Raw genomic sequence first — 17,983 nt, forward strand, 5'->3', positions numbered from 1 at the left:
TTTTGAGACTGAGTCTTGCTCTATATCACCCAAGCTGGAGTACAGTGATGCAATCTCAGCTCACTGCAACCTCTGTCTCCTGGTTCAAATGAGTCTCTCACCTCAGCTTCCCAAGTAGCTGGGATTACAGGTGCCCACCACCATTCCCAGCTAATTTTTGTATTTTTAGTAAAGATGGGGATTCACCATGTTGGCCAGGCTGATCTCGAACTCCTGACCTCAGGTGATTGGCTCACTTAGGCCTCCCAAAGTGCTGGGATCACAGGCATGAGCCACTGCTCCCAGCCCTAGTTCTGCCTTTAAAGTCATGAAAATCTCTGCTTCCAGATCATAAACAAGTCACAAGGATGCCATTAAAAACATGGCTTTCAATTTCCTTTGTCCCCTGTTGAACTCAGTACTTACTTGAAATGAACATAACATACTACATATACATCAGAGCACACTGTGGCTCAACCTTTGTATTTTGTTCCTTTTTTGTGTGTAGGGTTGTACACTGTAGTCACTTTCAGTCAGGTTAATAGGGAACAAGCAGGCTTTGAATTTTATTCCTTTGACAGGAGGGATCCATGTATTCCGCAGTTATGTACTGAGAGTTTACAACGTGTCCCTCTGCAAAGTGGTGAACTCAGTGGTGAAGAAGGCAAAATCATCCTTGCTCTCATAGAACTAAGGAAAACCACTCTAATTGTTTATAGGTTCCTCAACCCCAGAGGCAGGGCCTAGGGTGTGTGTCCAGAGATTAAGTAGTCAGGGCAAAAACAGTGTCTGTGCTGTAAAATGAGAACAAAATGACTTCTTTCGTTCATCTCCCTAAAGTGGGTTACAAACTTGCTGGTTGTATATAGTGTTAATCTCTAAATATCCGAGTCTAATTATTCCCTTAGACAATTGTGCATGTAATAAAATGCAAATTCTGGAATTTCTTTTATTTCTGCTTTCCTAGAATGAATCTACATTACTCTTGTGGCTGACCACACTGCCTGGAATAGTTACATTTCATTTACATTTTTAAAACTTCTGCTGTGGTAGAATTGTGCTTTAAAATGTTTGTAAGGATTTTTAAAGCAAAAAGTCAAAGTTAAGCTGGGTACTTAATATGAAGCTTAGTTTGTGTAAAAGCAGTTCCATTTGATAAAAGTGCATCATAGTTGAACAGGAAGTAGAGAAAATTACTACATATGCTGGACTCAAGCATGCAATCCACTCTACTCAGAAGCTAATTTGCATTGCTGGCATTTTCAATAGAGATGGATTATTCCATCTCTCACTATCTGAGGCAGCAAGCACTATTAGGATCAGGAAAATGAGGTATTTAAAAACATGGTTTTCATGATCTTATCTATATCAGAGTGCCATAGGGGCGGTGGCTAATTACACTCTTTCCTAGAACCAGTATTTATATGTTGTGTTAAACAAGTTATAAAAATACAGACATGAAAATGTAGGCCGTTAAGCTTTTAACCATATTAAATGTGGCTAAATGGGTGAAGAAAAATTCTTAATATTTTCTTAAATAGAAGAGCTGACTTTGAAATGTGTGCTCTTTAGCTGAAATGAAAATGTCTCTTGTTGAAGTAGTGCTGTGGAGCTATGGACCGAGTTGTTCCTCTTTTTTTTTTTTTTTTTTCTTTGAGACGGAGTTTCGCTCTTGTTACCCAGGCTGGAGTGCAAATGACGTGATCTCGGCTCACCGCAACCTCCGCCTCCTGGGTTCAGGCAATTCTCCTGCCTCAGCCTCCTGAGTAGCTGGGATTACAGGCACGTGCCACCATGCCCAGCTAATTTTTTGTATTTTCAGTAGAGACGGGGTTTCACCGTGTTGACCAGGATGGTCTGGATCTCTTGACCTAGTGATCCACCCGCCTCGGCCTCCCAAAGTGCTGGGATTACAGGCTTGAGCCATCGCGCCCGGCCGTTCCTCTTTTTAATAGATGATTTGGCTGCATTTCATTTACTATTAATGTAAAATTCTACAACATAGTTTTTCAAAACCATTTGCAGAGAGGTTTGTAAAATGATCTAGGAATATCTAGTATCTTTCTTGCATTTGTTTCAAATATCTGTTACTTACAAAGTTGTTTTACACATTTTGCTTTTGCATAGGAGAGGCGGGGATTAAGCAACACCACTCCTGACAGTGGTATTTTTTATTGCTTCTCCAGGCTGCAGTTAAGAAAGATAAGGAGAGCAGCAAGGCATGCGGTTTTGTTCTGTCAATATGCGAGCAGCTTTTACTATGTCTCACTGCTCATGCAAGGGGTGCTGAATTCATTGTGCCTGCATTTGTAATATTCCTAAAATAATCAGAAACAAACAAAAATGTATTGATACTTTCTGGCTTTTCAGATACAGAATGATGAAGTTGTAACTCTGTCACAGATTTGGATACTGTTGACGGAGTGCTAAAGAGATTATGACAATCTAGGCCTTTGCATAAACATATATCTGAAACTTATATCATTGCATATGATTAATATGTGTGGTCACAACAACTAAGAAGATGCTTTAAAATGGAAAAAAAAATCTGTGAAAATATCTTTGCTGTTCCTTCAAGAAGTTATAGGTACAAAAGCCATAGTAATTTAGAAGGAAATAAGACATGTCCTTAGGATTAGTGGCTTGCCAAGATAGCACTTGTCATTTTTCAAATACATGGTAGGAAAATCATAGATTGTTATTTTTAAATTTTAGAATAAAAGATGCCACAACTCAGACTTATTCTATCTAGCTCAATGTAAACTTAGCATTAAATAAAAAAATAAAATTTTCTAAACCAGATTAAAAATTGAGATATAAGTAAAGTTGCTAATTATTATTTTTTCTTCTTTAAAAAGACAAACAAAAGCCAGGTGTGGTGGCTCACACCTGTAATCCCAGTACACTGGGGGGCTGAGGTGGGAGAATCAATTGGGCCCAGGAGTTTTGAGACCAGCCTGGGCAATATGGTGAGAACCCATCTCTACAAAAAAATACAAAAATTAGCTTAATGAGGTGGCATTTGTCTGTAGTCCCAGCTACACAGAAGGCTGAGGAAGGAGGATTGAGCCTGGGAGGTCATGGCTATAGTCAGGCAACAGAACAAGATCCTGTCTGAAAAAAAGACAAAAAAAGACAAACAACTTATATCAATTACCATCTCAGTTCTTGCCTTTCTCGTGGGTCTTCTAACTGAATAACAGCTAAAAAAGTGATAAAGTCAAAGTGTCCTACTTATTTTTGTAAGTACTATATAAGTGCTTATTCTTATTGACGTGGTTGTGAAAAAATTAAATCCAAATTAAAATTCTTTTTACATTCATAATTTTAATTAGCTCTGAAAATAGTCCTTTGAGATAGGTCAGAATAATTAATCCTCCATTTTAATAGATTAAAAAAGTGGAGGCTTGTTCTTCATGTTTTGGTATGTACTACTATTTTGTGTCAATTTTTTGGTCATTTTTTTAGTTATGTGAGAGATTTTCTTGCAAGTTCTCACTCCTATTACTTTCGTCTTACTTTTATAGATGCCTGATCCTATTTTGTTTTTCCCTTAATTTTACATTTTTTCTTTTTCAAAGTATTCTCTATGTTTGTAAGCTACTGTCTCTCTCCCAATCTTTAACTTCCTCTTGTCTACAATAGAAACTATGCAAAGCAATAAATACAGAAGACAAGAGAGAGGAAGTAAAAGGCTAAAAATAAGAAGTAAAAGCCAGAAAAGTGACAGAGAAAAGGGAAGAGGGTTAAGAATTCAGCAGGAAGATGATGGATTGTTGCTCACATAACAAACCTTGATGATCTCCTGTCTCTTCTACATCATCCGTATTGTTAAGTCAGAAATAATGCAGTTCTTCTAGAAACTCACTCAATCCTAATTCAAGAATTACCTTTTGCCAAAAGTAACATTAGTTTCAGTCTAGTTTTTATAAGAGGAAATTATACTCTCTTAGAAAAGACATTATAAGGAATATTTCTTTAAAAAGAAGCAAAGAATATCTACTAAAAATCACTAGATATATGAGGAAAAATTCTACTATGAAATACAGAGACCAAAGCAAACAAACACAGAAGAGCAACTCAAGACTAAGTTCTCTGAATTATGATCTTCATCACAAATCTTTATCATTAACATCTCCAGAGGGAGAAGAGAAAATTATTGTACCCTTAAAAGCAAGAGTCTTATAAAAAGTAACATTTGAAAATCAAAAAGATGTTTTTGAAAACTAAAAATATAATAATTTTCATAATTATAAAGTTGGAGAAATTTCCAAGAATATAGTAAACAATATTGAACATAAATAATTGGAAATATAAGAGAAAAGATGAGAAAATTAAAGGACAATTCCAGGATGTCCAACATTCAAAAAGAAGGAATTCCAGAAATGGTACATTGAAAGAAAAAAACAAAATTATCAGATAAATAGGGCAAGAATGTTTCTTAGAAAAGAACACTTTTTTTTCCATATTAAATGGGCAGCAGTATGGAGGAGAAGAGACTCCCTTCAATAAACAACCATGTAATTTTAGAACACCAGAGACAAAGAGAATACCCATAATCAAAATTGCATCAGGCTTCTCAATAGCCACAAAAGTATAATTTAATAGAGCAGGGCCTCCAAAATTATCCTTAACCTTGAATTCTCTACCCAGCCAAACTATCAATTCAGTTTAAAGGTAGGACAAAGTCAGTTTTAGATGTACACCTTCTTTAAAAATTTACCTATGCATGTTTTATTAGTCAGCTGTTGGCAGATGTCCTGTACTAAAACAATGAAGTCCACTCAGAAAAAGGAAGATCTTGGATACAGAAAACAAGGACCCCAATACAAAAGCAAAGCAGAGAATCCTTGGAATGATACCAAAAGGAAGATTCAGAGATAGCATACATGCATTAAGTCTAGACAGCATCTGGTCCAGATTTTCCAAAATTCAAAAAAGAAATATCCACATAACATGTTGAATATATTAAAATAAGATTTACATTGATGGAGAAGAGAGTTTGACTGAATTAGTCATATATATACAGAGCACCGAGCAAATGAAAAGAATTTTTACCTACTAGGTTTCAACTTGCAGGGGAGTTGTACCTGAAAGTCACAGTAGTATACTGCTTAGCTATGATTAGCACTTGCATTGTCATAATGTAAATAGTAAATAGTTACCTAAAAAATAGTCATGATATAACAATACTGGAATGATAAGGAACCATGAAGGGTGTGTGTGTGTGTGTGTGTGTGTGTGTGTGTGTGAGAGAGAGAGAGAGAGAGAGAGAGAGGGGTGTGCTATAATGGGAAGTCCATAGGTAATACCAAACTTGAAAAATCAAGAAGTAAAAATATAACCAAAGCTATGTGATTATAACATTTACAATTATTTTAAAAACCAGCTAAAATAGTTAAATTAAAATGTTTTACCTCTGGAGATCAAGACATGGTGAGAATAAAATAAAATATGCACATATATAATTTTAATAGAATTTAAAATGGAATTAAAAATAAAAGTAATAGCTACAGGACAAAATAGTTATGGATGCTGTTCCCTTATAGTTAATAAAAGTTGCACATACATTATCTAAAGACCCATTTTAGAAGTTATTATCTTATCATATATAACTTGATATTGGCCTTTCATGTTATTCATTTATTTATTTATTTATTATTATTTTTTTGAAATTTATGAAGTTGTCTCTTAAGAAAATATGAGTTTGGTTGGTTTTAGAGAGGCCTTGGATAGCTAAAGGAATCGCTATTGAATGAAAATCTATGAAAAATATTTGTGAATATGGCGGCATATTCTTCAAGCTCCTCCAAGAAGAAAATCTATTTGTGAGTTGCTGAAACTTTACTCTCTTCCTTTCTATTGCTGGCCATCACACTGCCACAGACCACATTGTCTGGAGATGTGGAATCAAGGTTGATAAAGAGCAGTAGGGAAAGCAACTAAGATTCTCCAGACCTGACTATATTGGAGGGAAAGATGGCTTATGGAGTCCTTGGATCTTTTTATTGTCCTCTTTGTCCTGGTAAGTTTGTGATAGTTTTTTTTTTTTTTTTTTTGAGACAGAGTCTCATTCTGTCACCAGGTGCCAGGCTGGAGTGTGACAGTTTTTAAAAAGGGATGAATCATGGAACATTCGTAAAGAAAGGAAATAATACTCATTTATCACACTTTCTTTCTCTTTAGCCTCCCCTGTAACCTGGCCCTTCCCCAGTTCTGCAAAACATGTCTTCTTTGGGTTCAGTTAGTGATACCAATAGGAGTTGAACATCTAATTGTAATGAGATCCCTTCAAGCTCAAAAGACACTAAGACATAAAGTTATGAATTAATAAGGAAAAAATATTTATTTAGAATTTTGATCAGAGGAAGAATCACTTCCCCCCTCCCCTTTTTTTTTTAATGCAGGATCTTGTTCTATCACCCAGGTTGGAGGGCAGTGGCATGATCAAGGCTCCCTGCAGCCTCAGCTTCCTGGCTCAGTTGATACTCTGCTTCAGACTCATAAGTTGCTGGGACTAAGTAGCTTGTGCCACCATGCACCATCAATTTTTCTATTTTTTGCAGAAATGGAGTTTTGCCATGTTGTTCAAGCTGGTCTTGACTTCCTGGCTCAGGCAAGGCAGCCTTGCCTGCCTTGGCTCCCCCAAAGTTCTGGGATTACAGGGGTGAGCCATAGCACCCAGATACTTTCCCTTCTTATCACAGATTGAAGGACTGCATTGAAGGCTGGCCACAGCTCTGACCACTTCCTGTACCATAAGAGTGTTTTTTCCTACCTGGCACCCACATCACAATTTTCTCCAGTTTGCAGTGATTTTTGAGATAACAGAGTTCAAGCACTTATTGCCCATGTTAATGAAACCTATACTCTAACATTTAGCTGATACCTCTGCTAGAGAAAATTTTCAACCTATACCCAACCCCTGTCTCACCCTCCCAAAACACACTCTCACCTGACTTCTACTCATCCTTCCATTTTCAGCATATCATTTTCTCTCAGAATCTGGGATAGATGTCCTGCTATAGGCTTATCATTATAATTAAACAGTTGATAACAAAGCAATGTGCTGATTGCCCTCTCTCTCTTTAGTCTATGAGACGTGAATCTTTTCTGCTTCTAGTGAAGATCCAGAAGCAGGAAAAAGTATATATATTTTGGTTTTCTTGGACCTAATATAGTTCCTGGACTTGGCATCAGAGGGGCTCAATAAATATTTGTTAACTTGAATGAATTTTCTATTGTCTCTACTTTTTAAAAATTAGTCTTACATTCTCTATCACATTGGTGACTGATTATGGATAAGATAGTCCATCTTTCCTAAGTCTATACCATCTATATTTGAGAAATGTACATTAGTTTCTATTTGAATGGCATGGAGTGATTATGGCATTCCTAGTCTCCACCGCAAACTGGAATGTTAAAATCTGCAAAGTGCTTTGCTTTCTTAGTTGTGAAGTTCTTGGAATCCATTAATAAATAAACGCATCTTCATTTTTTAATATAATAGGTCTAGAGATGATGAGACAACATCTAATATACTTGAGGATTGTATTAGATGAATGGCAGGTCATTTGGCACACGAAAATGCTCTTAATATGATTTGTTTACAATCTTTCTGTTTTATTGCAGCCGGGGATCTGACAACAGACTGGCTCACCGGCGGCAGACAGTTCTCCGTGAGAAAGGGAGAAGGTTAGCTAATCGAGGACCAGCATACATGTTTAGTGATCGCTCAACAAGCCTATCTATAGAGGAGGAACGCTTTTTAGATGCAGCTGAATATGGTAACATCCCAGTGGTGCGGAAGATGTTAGAAGAATGCCTCTCGCTCAATGTTAACTGTGTGGATTACATGGGCCAGAATGCCCTGCAGTTGGCAGTGGCCAATGAGCATCTGGAAATTACAGAACTTCTTCTCAAGAAAGAAAACCTCTCTCGGGTTGGGGATGCTTTGCTTCTAGCCATTAGTAAAGGTTATGTTCGGATTGTGGAAGCGATTCTCAGTCATCCAGCTTTTGCTGAAGGCAAGAGGTTAGCAACGAGTCCTAGCCAATCGGAACTCCAGCAAGATGATTTTTATGCCTATGATGAAGATGGGACCCGGTTCTCCCATGATGTGACTCCAATCATTCTGGCCGCCCACTGCCAGGAATATGAAATTGTGCATACCCTCCTGCGGAAGGGTGCTAGAATTGAACGGCCTCATGATTATTTCTGCAAGTGCAATGACTGCAACCAGAAACAGAAGCATGACTCATTTAGCCACTCCAGATCTAGGATTAATGCCTATAAAGGCCTGGCAAGTCCAGCTTACCTGTCATTGTCTAGTGAAGATCCAGTCATGACGGCTCTAGAACTTAGCAATGAACTGGCAGTGCTGGCCAATATTGAGAAAGAGTTCAAGGTAGGTCATTAACAACAGACACTTCACCATCCACAAGCTAGAGTCAAGGTATATTTACCAGCTTCCACCATGTACTCAGCACTGTCCTAGTTACTGTGGACGCTAGGTAATTTTATAAATTTATCCAACAAGCTCTTTATTATAATCATTGTAGCAAAAGTTATCGCTACCATTTAGTGATGCTCTACTCTCTGCCAGACATTTTACATTTATTATATCTAATCTTTATCCATCCCTCTTGAGAAGATATTATTAGTTCCTGTCTGGATGGGTAAATGAAGGCATAGAAAGTTGTGCTAATGCCCAAGATCAACAAATGGGAAATGACAGAGCTGGGTTCAGAATCCAGGTATGCTGCGCTCTGAAAAGCCCAGGCTTTTTCTCCCATAAAGCACTATTTCTATGTTCAGAGCACAGTGATAGATGCTGTTGAGGTCAGAAAGAAGAATAAGCTTAAGGGAGTCACAGTTGACTTGAGACACAAATGATCACCTGAATAAAAATATAAACAAAACTACCAGGTAGTGGTAAAAGCAACGTAATGTAGAAATTCAGGGAAGACAGTATTTCATTCCTAGCACATTTCAGGAAAGCTATGTGTAAGATGGCATTTCAGCTCTATATGGTAGAATAAATAAAAATTTGGAAGGCAAAGAATGAGGGAAAAGATATCTTAGGCCAAGTTACCAGCAAAAGCGAAAGACTGTAGATATGAAATAGTGGGAAATGAGAACTCTGAGCAGTCCATCTCTTAGTAAGAGGTATCTGGAGAGAGAAATGGTGTCAGATGCTGCCATTCTCCGTATGGCTTTGCTACATTTGGAGAGGATGAAAGCTTGCAACCCTAGCCCAAGATCTTCCCCACAGATATCTCTAGACTCCCTCTGCCAGTTTGAGGTAGTTCTGATCTGACTTTTAGTGCCCATCACCTTTTACCATGTGTTATTGATATTTATGATGTGCTTATCTCCTTTACCAAATAATGCAGGTTGGAAACAGGTTGGATTCATCAAGTACAATGTTTTACAAAAGTGAATATTGGTTTTATTTTTTCTGTTCTGAATGCTGCGAGAAGGCTTGTTTCTATACTGCTTGAGGGATTGCAGCCCAATCTGTCCTGGACAGCTTCTTAGTGTCACTGTCACTGATGTTTCACCTCAGTATCAGATGTCATGTGTCCCTCTATCCTCAGTTCCTGTCTATCCAGAAAGGGTTGGAGGAGGAAAAAGACCACTGAAATGCCCAAGGTGGAGAAAGGTGCTTTTCTTCCAGCTATCTGGTAGCTAACAGGGCAAGACAAGAAAATGGTCCTTTCCAACCCTGTCTCAGATTCTTACTACTTTTCGCTTGACTCCTAGGACACAGAGAAGTTCACCTGATTCAAATTAAATCATTTTGAACTCTGATTGATATTAATCATTTTCAAAATCTATTACTAATTTTAATTAATTTCACTTCTTAATTTCGTGTTTTCTCTACTGTATGTTGTTTACATGCTTTCTCTAAACCACGGAAGACTATTATATTCTTTATTTGTTCATTAATCCCTTTGCCTACACCTTTTGAGCCCGTTTGTTTTTTAACTAGGGATAGTTGAGGATGAGGATGGCGAGGTAGTACAAAATACAAAGACAATTCAGTCAGCAATCCTGTCCTCAATTAGTTTGTAATCCAAGGTAATAGAAAAGATCTGTGTGTAGTAACTATCATATTAGGTATGACCTCACGGAGTGAGGAGCGGGCTAGTGGCTCAGAGAGGGGAAGAATCACATCCAACCAGTATGTGAACTCTTCATGGTCCCTAAATGCATTGCAAAATGTTGAGGCCTCTTACAATGATGAAGATGTAAAGATATGGACATTCTTTTCCCTGTTTATCACAGCCTTCTTTCTGCTCTCATCGGTGTGAAATATATGGATTAGGCATTTTCCTCCCATGTATGCTTCTCTATTAGCTTCATTATCTTTAGCAGCTACTTAGAGCCTCTGAACAAGCATACCTTTTTGATAATGCCCTGCCTCTGTGAAATTTTCAAAGCAAAGAAAAGATAAATCTAACTGAAAACATAAATGTATTTAGGAGTATGTTATTAATGTTTTTTAAAAATCTCTTTTGCTCATGCCTGTAATCCGAGCACTTTGGGAGGCCGAGGCAGGTGGATCACCTGAGGTCAAGAGTTAGAGAGCAGCCTGGCCAACATGGTGAAACCCCCATCTCTACTGAAGGTACAAAAATTAGCTGGATGTGCTGGTGGGTTCCTGTAATCCCAGCTACTCAGGAGGCTGAGGCAGGAGAATCACTTGCACTTGGGAGGCAGAGGTTGCAGTGAGCCAAGATTACGCCACTGTACTCCAGCCTGGGTGACAAGAGCAAGACTCCTTCAAAAAAAAAGAAAAAAACTTTCAAAAATTAGATTAAAAAATGCTTTTATAAAGTATGTCCTGGAACTTGACAAATTTTATAATTAGAAACCTGAATCAAAATTATCGCACAAGGAGAAAGGACAGTTATTGGCTTGATTTTTAAGGCGATTTTACAAAAACAAGAAACAAGAAAAGGTTTCTTCCTTGCCAGGTGTCAAACATTAAAACAAATGTTTTTCTTCTTTGAAATTAGTTAGAACAGCAGATGAAAAAACAGCCGCATGTGAGGGTGAAGCTCCATTGCCTTTGTGTGTAAACTCACAGGGAAATCACATTCCCCCATGACCTATGACTACTGCGACACTAACCCTTTTGCCAGCATCCCACTGTCCCAGCATTCCAGCCTCAGTTTACAGCAGGGTGGGATCTTACAGGACTAGAGAAGTTGGCATCTCTGAGTTGAGGTTTGCTCCTAAGTCTGCTGCATCTACCCTTAAAAATAACTTCTTTTTTCTTTCTTTAAAATAACACATAGCCATGTTACAAATAAAATAAAAATGAAGAAAGTTTTTAAAATCATTCCTAATTTTGCCATCAAGAAATAAACACTGATATACTGCAAACATGCCTGCACATAGCCTTTCAGTCTTTCAGTCTTTGTTTTTAAATCTTTTTAAATAGCTCCCTGAGAGTCTCAGAAAATTAAAGTCACTGAGGCTGGATAGCATAGGCCTAGTCAGCCTCACAGGGACCTGAGAGATGGTATTGGCCACAGGAGATCCTCCCTGCTCATGGTCTTTTATTTTTCTTTCCTCCCTTTCCATCTGAAAGATGTTAAAAAAATTCTGTGTTCATGTGCACATTTAAAAATTGATATATTTTTTGTCTTTTGTAAGTATAAATATTTTTAAGGCATATGACTTCTGCATGGTGTGCATATTGCCATTTAAGAATAGAACTCTTCAATTTTTCCTTCAGCGATATCCAAAGGACTTTAAATGCTATGATGATTTCATGCCCACCACAACTAAGCGAACAACCTCTTCTTGAATGTTCAGAATGGCTGCACTTTTCCTTTCACTCCTTGAGGTTATATTTTCAGTCCAATTCCTTCACAAATGTGATTCCTAACATTACATGTTTTTATTGCAAAGTCTCTTAAAATTACTTATATACATAACATATATCATTTATAAATAAAATATATATATCACACACGTATATAAAATTTTAGAATTTTTGTTTCATTTCCTGTTGTTAAAAGGCTCTAGATATTGAAAATACTCTGGAAAGAGTTATCATTATATTTATTATTGATATATTTAATCAAAAACTATAAACATGAACCCAGTTGCTAAAAATAATATGTACACATTTTGAAAAATAAATTTTAACTATATGACACAATTCTTATTAGATGTATCTTTAGTGGTATTAAGAACGTTCACACTTTTGCTGTATAATGAAAGAAAAATGTGCGTGTGTATATATACACATTTTATATTGTGTGTGTGTGTGTGTATATATATATATATATACATACTATTTACATATATACTATATATATGTGTGTGTGTGTAGCTAAAAATTAGTTGGTATGGCAGCCAGTATGTTACTTTAGACTTTGTTTAGATGACATATAAATGATTAAAGATTTTCTGGAAAAAATTAAGAGGATAAACTGTAGTTGAAATAAGTATTTCTAGATATGACTTGATAACTATCATACTGAATTACAAATACTAAATTGGAAAGAAATCACATAAAAGTTTTATCCATGGGTTTTGACCATATCCTGTAAAAATTTTGGGTTATGTAAACTATTCCAAGTCACAAATTTAAAGAATCACTGTAAGTTTTCTGCCTTGCCTGTTTGAGATACTTTTTCTTCTAGCTAATGATACATCTGAAAGATATTAAGAATAACATAAAGGAATCATTTACATTTAAATACATGACAAAGGATTGTTTGGTATTCAGTATTCCCTCCTGATGCTGTCTTTGCTTAACTCTTTCTGGACTCTCACGCAAGAAGCATTCATTCTTTGATAATTGTTGGCAAATGAAGAGGTGAAGTCATTACAAATAGTCTTTGTTTCTGTCTCTACTCTGCACTCTACATCTGAAATTGGAACATTCCAAAAAGAGCCAAGGTACTGCACTTTTATCAGTAAGCTTCATCTTCAGCAGAAATGTGTATTTATTCAGGGAAATACAGGAAGCCCTGCAGGGTTTATAGAACTTGGATAGTGTAAAAGGGGGACTCTCTGTTGTTTGCTACATGAGTGAGTGGGTGAGAGTGAATTACTTTTCTAAAACAGCAAAAGATCTATTTTCAAGGAAATCCATTTTGGGAAAGTGGAAGTTCTGCAAATTGATTCCCTAAAATTTGTCAATATTCTGCAACCTCTTGGAAAGTATTCACGTACCCCCATTTGAAGACAGTCTATTTTGTGACAGTCAGGGAATGATAGTTTTTTTTCTTTTTTTTATTGCATTTTAGGTTTTGGGGTACATGTGAAGAACATGCAAGATTGTTGCATAGGTACACACATGGCAGTGTGATTTGCTGCCTTCCTCCCCATCACCTATATCTGGCATTTCTCCCCATGCTATCTCTCCCCAGCTCCCCACCCCCCGCTGTCCCTTCCCTATTTCCCCACAACAGACCCCAGTGTGTAGTGCTCCCCTCCCTGTGCCCATGTGTTCTCATTGTTCAACATCCGCCTATGAGTGAGAACATGCGGTGTTTGATTTTCTGCTCTTGTGTCAGTTTGCTGAGAATTATGGTTTCCAGGTTCATGAATGAAACTTTTCATAAAGATTTTGTAAGCTCCAATATACAGCTTGCTTTTATAAGTTCCTTCCAAATTGTCCCCTACTATAATAACCCATAGTCCATTAACAAAAGAGAACATGGGAGATGTTCCTGGGTTTCTGAGGCAATTTTAGCCTGTGCCTTGAACCTTCTAAGCCAAAGATTTTGTTACTCATATCACTACATGTGTAGCTGGTTCTAAGCAGAGGTGATACCAGACCTCAGCCGAGAACTATAACTATTAGATGGAGCCACAGGAACAAAAAGAAAACCAAGAGATGTTGGGGAGTAGCAGGTTTTTAAAGAAAATGGAGGAAAACATAACTTTTTTACCCATTCTATTTTAGTTTTTATATTGAATCTTTATAAATTGTTTTAGGCTTTGGTAGTATGAGACCTCAGCCATCTTAAACTAAAAATTGGGTTAAGATTGACAACACATACAAAATCAGTAAAAAATAGAAAACCCAAAACTGACTGGTTTTGATACCAGAGAAGGGCAGCAAAAACTCTTGGTTTCTCTCTTTGACTTGAGTTTTAATTTAAATAGGGGAAAACAGACTTAAAGACAAGGAGATAAATACCAGGGATGGTCTTGTCCACAAATACATTCCCCAGAATTCTTAAGTTCTTTTTAGTATCTCGATATATGCCTATGACTTATGTCTCTAATTTCCTTTTTTTGAATCTGTTTACTTTTTAGGTTGTTTGTAGTCGCACACAATGTTACCTTTTATTCCCCTTAAAAATCCTCTGTTTTGGGGAACATCACACACCGGGGCCTGTCAGGGGCTGGGGAGCAAGGGGAGGTAAAGCATTAGGACAAATACGTAATGCATGCAGGCCATAAAACCTAAGATGATAGGTTGATGTTGAAGCAAACCACCATGGCACATGTATACCTATGTAACAAACCTGCACATTCTGTACATCTGTCCTAGAACTTAAAGAAAAGTAAAAATTAAAGAAGGAAAAAAATCCCCTCTTATATACAGCAGGAATTGTCCTCTTCTCTGTCATTCTGGATAGAGAGCTTTCCTGGAGGTCTTCCAGCTCCTTTACATCTTCCTAGAGGTCTGCACGTGATGTGCACATAGCCCTCCAGATGCCTCTGCTGCTGACTCTGAGAAAGAGGAAGGGTAGAGAAACTACTGCCTTGCCTGTTTTTAAACAGTTGCTATGTTCTAGTATATAATATCCAAATGGTAACTATCCTCCAATAAAATAGCTGCTTTGAAAAGTACTTTTTGTTGGTAGAAAGATGGTGTCACCATTATCAGACCTTAACAGGGTGCTAAAGGGTGCCACGTACACGTGAAGTAGTCTGCAAGGCAAAATCATAGCTCCAGAAGCATGGGGCTTGGATCCTGACCAAAGAGGAAGAAGACAGTGTGCCTTAGGTGAGCTTTATGAATTATTCTGTTATTTACACTCTGTGTTATAGCAGAATTTAAATTGTCCTTAATGAGGTGAAATTCAAAGGCCAGCAAATGAAATAAACTTTCCAAGATCATATCGTAATTTAAGTGGCAGGGTAGAAATTCAAATCCAGGTGTGCTTTGTAACCCAGCTATGTTCCTTTCTTCTCATCAGTTGGCAAAATGTGTTGATTACCTACTGCGTGCCTCCCACCATGTTAGGTTGGGAGGATTCAAAGATGAATAAGACGTAATCCTTGTCTTGAAGGATATTTGATCTATTCAAGAGAGGCAGAAATGTAAACAAATAAATGCAGTGAAGTGATATGGGGATGTGTGTATGTGGGTTCTTGTCTTTGAATTTCCTATTGTAGTTTGAAACAGATGGGGAGAGAAAATCTCATTCTCACAGGATTGTAGGTTTATGACAAGTCAACAGTCAGGGAGTTAAGGGCTGTAGTTTGCTTCATGAGCAACCCCAGCCCCTGAAACTACCTGTTTACCTTCATTGCTGCTCTTCAAGCTTTGTAGTTTCTTTCATTAGGACCTGAAGATTCTTGTGCAAAGGGAAGAGTAAAAGCTAACCAGACATTGTATTAAGTGTATATAACCAACCACTTAATACAACTAAGGTAACTAAGCAGCCACTGCTGATGGCAACAATCAATAGAAAAAGTCTGACATATCTAGGGAAATGTTTTTCTTCAATTCTTGTTCTGAAATTGTATTCCATTTATTTTTACCTTTTCTATAGAATAGTGTCTGATTAACTTTTATGTCCTCACAACCCCACATAGTAGATGCTTTATAAATGCCTGTTAATCATCACCACATCAGCTGTGACAGAGCTCCATGATCATTGTGCCATCTGGTGACAATTATCCTGAGGAGAAGAGAGCCCCAGAGTTATACTTGGCCCCAAGGAGAATGGCTGGCCAGTGTAACACTGCATATATCATAGTGTTATACACCTGTCTTATTGATATGCTTTGGATTTGTGTCCCTGCCCAAATCTCATGTAGAATTGGAGGAGGGGTCTGGTGGATGAAGACTGCATCATGAGGATGGATTTCCCCTTTGTTGTTCTCATACTAGTGAGTGAGTTCTCATGAGATTTGATGGTTTAAAAGTGTGTGACACTTCCCCCTTCATTCTCTGTCTCTCCTGCTGCCATGTGAAGAAGTTATTTGCTTCCCCTTTTCCTTCTGCCGTGATTGTAAGTTTCCTGAGGTCTCTCCAGAAGCAGAAGCCTGTATAGCCCAATTAGAACCATTAGCCAATTAAACCTCTCTTTTTTATAAATATCCAGTCTCAGGTAGTTCTTGCGTGTCAGTGCCTCTGCTGCTAACTGTGAGGTGGAAGAGATGAAAACGCTTACTCTTCACATTATAATCTCATTTTATAAACTGCCATCATAGTAGTATCTATCACAGTGCTGTGCATAAACTATTTGTTGTGAAAATATATGAATAGTTTTATTGCCAGTGTTTGCAGATAATATCCAGGAATTTCAACATGACTTTATATTTGATAGCATAGCTTTGTGATGGGGAACTGTGAAGAGCTGGATACTGTTTGTGAAATAAACAATAATCATCATCATGAATCTGCACTACCCTGTGCCAGGAACTTGGCATTCATTATCATGTATAATTTTCACGGCAACCCTTATTCGTGGGTACTAATATTATTCCCATTTTAAATGCAAGGGTTAAAGCTTCTAACCCTTGCATTTAAAATGGGAATAATATTAGTACCCTGGGATTGAAGCTTACTAGCTATGTGACTTTAGATTAAATCATTTATGTAAAGTCACATAGCTAGTAAACTTCAAACCCAGGTCTTCCATCTTCAGGGCCCACACAGTAGATTACTGAGAAACAGACATGCATTTTTCCCGTTAGTTTCTATGAAGTAAATGTCATTCTTTTTTTTGAGACGGAGTTATGCTCTTGTTACCCAGGCTGGAGTGCAATGGTGAGATCTCGGCTCATTGCAACCTCTGCCTCCTGGGTTCAGGCAATTCTCCTGCCTCAGCCTCCTGAGTAGCTGGGATTACAGGCAAGCGCCACCATGCCCAGCTAATTTTTTTGTATGTTTAGTAGAGACGGGGTTTGCGGTGGCTCAAGCCTGCAATCCCAGCACTTTGGGAGGCCCAGGCGGGTGGATCACGAGGTCAAGAGATCGAGACCATCCTGGTCAACATGGTGAAACCACGTCATTCTTTATATAGAAAGAAGAGCCAGAGATTAAAATCACAAATCATAACATCTATTATCTAAAATTCAACCAAGAGGATCCTTTGAAAGGATAATTTTAACAGGGCTTTTTTTTTTAATGGTTTCTAAACTGTTTTATTAGCCCACTATCAGTTAACTCTTTTCAGCTTTTCATAGGTAAATAGGCAAGCACCCATAACTGATTAATGAATGTATGGTGTAGGTGTGTGATTCAAAGACATGACCCAGAATTTAGTCAGCCCATCAGCTTCATTTTTCCTATTAAGGAACCAAAATCATAGTGCTGCATTCTGGCTAATAAACTATCACTAACATTTTATTTGAGTGAATTTACATGTCAATTGCTTAAAATATGAATTAATAATAGTAATGTCTGCAAGTTAAAATAAGAAAATATTTGTAAATGATTTCCTGAGTAGAAAAAAAGTGTGTATTTCTGAAATCATAGTCTTATTCTTTCTTTCTCTCCTAAATAGGTTTTTTGCTTAAGAAAATGTCTTAGGAATTAGTGATGAATTGGACAAAAAATTATAGATTAAGGTGTTAAATACCACAAAGCTCTCACACTTTACTTTTTCAGTCCATCTGGTTTCTGCTTTAAAAAATTGTTACCTACATTTGAACGATCATAATTTCTTTTCAAATATCTAAATATATCTGAACTTTCTTAGAGCGCTGATTTTGACAATTACTTTGCTGCCTTTAAAAGGACTAAGAATTCATTATAATTGAGCTCTACATTCAAAAGCAGCCAGGT

General features: G+C 37.3%; 1 protein-coding gene across 2 annotated transcripts in view; it reads left to right on the plus strand.

Moving 5' to 3' along the window:
• TRPC6 (transient receptor potential cation channel subfamily C member 6) overlaps nucleotides 1-17,983 on the plus strand; it is a 125,977-nt gene that overhangs the window by 69,236 nt on the left and 38,758 nt on the right. For both annotated transcript variants that reach the window (XM_002754643.7, XM_078339230.1), the window contains exon 2: nucleotides 7,612-8,386. In XM_002754643.7, the coding sequence (XP_002754689.3) occupies nucleotides 7,612-8,386 (775 nt within the window). The remainder of the gene's footprint in view (nucleotides 1-7,611; nucleotides 8,387-17,983) is intronic.

This window comes from Callithrix jacchus, chromosome 10 (genome assembly GCF_049354715.1).
Source record: "Callithrix jacchus isolate 240 chromosome 10, calJac240_pri, whole genome shotgun sequence".
NCBI classification, from domain to species: domain Eukaryota; kingdom Metazoa; phylum Chordata; class Mammalia; order Primates; family Cebidae; genus Callithrix; species Callithrix jacchus.